Source organism: Acanthisitta chloris, unplaced genomic scaffold (genome assembly GCF_000695815.1).
Source record: "Acanthisitta chloris isolate BGI_N310 unplaced genomic scaffold, ASM69581v1 scaffold7268, whole genome shotgun sequence".
NCBI classification, from domain to species: Eukaryota; Metazoa; Chordata; class Aves; order Passeriformes; family Acanthisittidae; genus Acanthisitta; species Acanthisitta chloris.
Window position 1 is genome coordinate 9,354 of NW_008686374.1, and position 3,147 is coordinate 12,500.

The 3,147-nt window shown below is 45.1% G+C and overlaps 1 protein-coding gene across 1 annotated transcript in view; it reads right to left on the bottom strand.

Annotated features, from left to right (window-relative positions):
- TNNC1 (troponin C type 1 (slow)) overlaps positions 1 to 3,096 on the bottom strand; it is a 6,114-nt gene extending 3,018 nt beyond the window's left edge. Inside the window, exon 1 of the mRNA XM_009080089.1 lies at positions 3,061 to 3,096. Within this exon, the coding sequence (XP_009078337.1) occupies positions 3,061 to 3,084 (24 nt within the window). The 5' untranslated portion in view covers positions 3,085 to 3,096. The remainder of the gene's footprint in view (positions 1 to 3,060) is intronic.
- Between the last annotated feature and the right edge of the window lie 51 nt (positions 3,097 to 3,147).

A 3,147-nucleotide genomic window follows, 5' to 3' on the forward strand; every position in this document is an offset into this window, starting at 1 on the left:
TCAGAGGCGGGATGTGTTTGAGAAGTTCCTGAGGATGGAGAAGTGGACAAGAGTATTCCCAGGTGTTGTTTTTCAGCCCTAGATTCAGGAAAGTCCCTGCACTATCCAGAGCATTAACTGCTATACTTTTCATCTGAGACAGTGTTATAACAAAGGCTCTTGACTCTGAAGGGAGTTGCTATTCCCTTTAGCTGGGTTTGGGAATCTCCCTTAAGAAAGGTGCCATTCAGCATTATCTGAAACAGGTTGGCAGATAGATCTCAAACTCTGCCCTAATTCAGTCCCCACAGACTATCAGTGGGAGCTTATTACTTAGCATGAATTAATGAAAATAATCAATGAGGAGAGCAAAGAGGAATCAATCAGCTCTGTGCCATGTGTCTTTAAGTGCATGTCTCTCTTTGGCTTCTTTCCTGCCAGCAGGTAGTGCTTATCTAAAACTGCTGACCTTACCACTGTGTCCAACTGCCCATTTGGTAGCATCCATTAAAACATCGACCCTGGTCAACATCCTCTCTGGAGCCAGCCAGGTATGTGGCTGCCTGTCTGTGCAGGAGGTGTCTCTCCCCACTACATTTTCTTTGATACTATTCCCATTCAAGCAGTGCCAAACACCCATCTCTGCCATGTCTCAGTTGAGGCAGGACCCCACAACCCAGGATTGTGGCACTCTGAAGGAAAACTGATTCTTTTGCCCCAAAGAGCCATGATTTTGCAAAAGCCAGCTGGTAATCCTTCCTGCTTGCAGCAAGAGGCAGGGAATGTACTTTTCCTTAGCAGGAGAGAGCCCACAGGAAGAGGGCAGAGAGCCTTATCCCACTCCCCAGGCAGCAGGAGGTGAAGACTTTCAAGTCAGAAAGCACTAAAGACGGTGGCAGGATTGCCACTGCTGGAGAAAACCCAAGCCCCTGTGTCCCTGGTGCCGCTGAAGGCAAGCAGAAGGCAGCCAGGCAGCTGCTGTCCCTCCATGGGTATAGTCTGGGCAGTGAGGGCAGCTGCCACACTCCCTCGGCTGATGTCCATGGCCACCATCCTGCTGCTGGTAACATGACTCTCTTGGTGCAGTTGCTATTTATACGCCTGGGTGAGAGAGGTGCTGGAGATAAAGATGAGCTCCCCCATTGTTACCAGGCTTTGGTATTTATCCTTGCAGCCCTTTATCTGGACACTTGTCCTTGCCACTGTTCTAAGCACCACTTAACGGAGTCTAAAATTGTTCCCAAAATAGCTTTGTGTTTGCACACCCTTATCTAGCCATGAGTGGGCAAGATGAACCTCCATTGGGTTCTCTGGCTGCATGTAGAAAATTTGGCACAAGTGTAATATTAATATATGCTATCAGCATGCAGAAAATGTAAAAATACTTTTGAAGCTTTCTTGACTACTGAAGTGATAGATGTGGTGTATGTAAATTAAATGTATTGTCACTTTAGAGTGACACTTTTATTACAGATGTGTCTCTTAATCAGTTCATAGTGCCCTCTGGACATGGGTGCTGTTGGCAGCTTTATTCCTCTTTTCCCTCCACATCACTGCAAGCACAGGTTGCTCTGGCTGTGGTGGGGGAAGGCAATCTTTAAGCTCATAGCACAAAAGCAGCCATGGTAATGCCAAATCTGCTGTATTTTGCTTTTCTCAGCTCTTCTCTCCACCCCATGGTTCCATTTGAAGTCAGACAGGGGAAACTGTAGTTCTTGAATAATTTTTCCAGCTAAACGTTACACTTAAAATCTTACACTTAAAATTGTGAGAAATGGATCCACAAAAAAAAGCTGTTTGTCTCAGCTGTGCCTGGCTTAGACATGTTTTGCCTCTGTAAAGGTGCACAGGACTCAAGCCCCACATTTACCTAATTATAGGCATGTGGTTCCTAAACAATAAGGAGAGGACCTGTGCCTTGAGTCACAGAGAACATATTTAATTAAAAATCTTAATTAGAGAGGCCTGGATTTTCTTTTATTTTACAGGTCCCATTTCCCCTCCTTTTGGAGGTGTTGGCAGGGGGAACTCAGCCTTTCCTGAGCCTTTTCACACTACCAGGATCACTACAGGGGTTCCATCTCCCAAGGCCCAGGGCTGACTGAAGGACAAGGAGAGGTGTGAGCATTTGAGGGTTTTTTTCTTCAATTATCTATCAAGCACTATCCTTCTTTCCTCTAAAAACCTTGGAATTAAAATAGGACTTGTATGATGTATTTTTGTGCACTTGGTTAAAATCAAACCTGATTAACTCTATATTTAAGGAAAACAAAAAGCACCAAAAAACTCTTACTGTAACTTCAGCTATAGAAGGGATGCAGTTGCAATCCACACAATCCAGTCTATTTTCATCCTTATTCCACTTGCACATCACTATCTGCCTACATTACAGAATAATGCAGTGTTCTTATTACAGACCAAATAGTTTGGATTTACACAGTGAGCACAGTGTGCAGCTGTGTAAGTTAAAATAGCCATAGGGATGCTCCACGTTCCCCACAGCATAGCTCACATTCTGGGTTCTGCATAGCAGATAGCAGGAGCAGCAAATCTGAGGAGGAGGTTTGGAAATAACTTATTGAAAAACAAGGGCTTTTTTTAAATCCCCCAGAAAAATATTCAGCTAAGGAGGGTAAAACCATAGCAGCAACAGAATTATAACGCACCAGAAAGAAGAAGGTGAGATTTAATCCATACATATAACATTTATTTCCTGGGAAATGCTGCTCTGCTTTGTCTGGACTATAACCAGCAGCCACCCCTTGTTGAGATCTTCACTTCATCTGTGAGCCATCTCCCTGCCTTATAGCAGGGAACCAGGGGAGCAATTGTAAATAATTTAGCAGGACAGTGGAGAGTTTCACACTTGTAAGAGGAGTATGACACCTCCAGAGCCATCAGTGGGAAGAGTCTGTGTCCTGGGTGAGGACGCTGACTAAAAGTTGCTGCTCTATAGTTATTTCCTATTTGCATTTCTCCGTGGAATGAATACTGTCAAGGCTTTGGGAAGTCTACTATAAAATCCCCAGGCACCTTTTAAATCCCCCTCCCTAAACCAGAGCCCCAAAGGGAGACACTTACCGCTGCCTTATAGATGTCATCCATGGCTGGAGAGGGTGGGCGAGGGGCCGGGGGATGTCCCTGTCACACTGCTGGCACTGCCCCCGC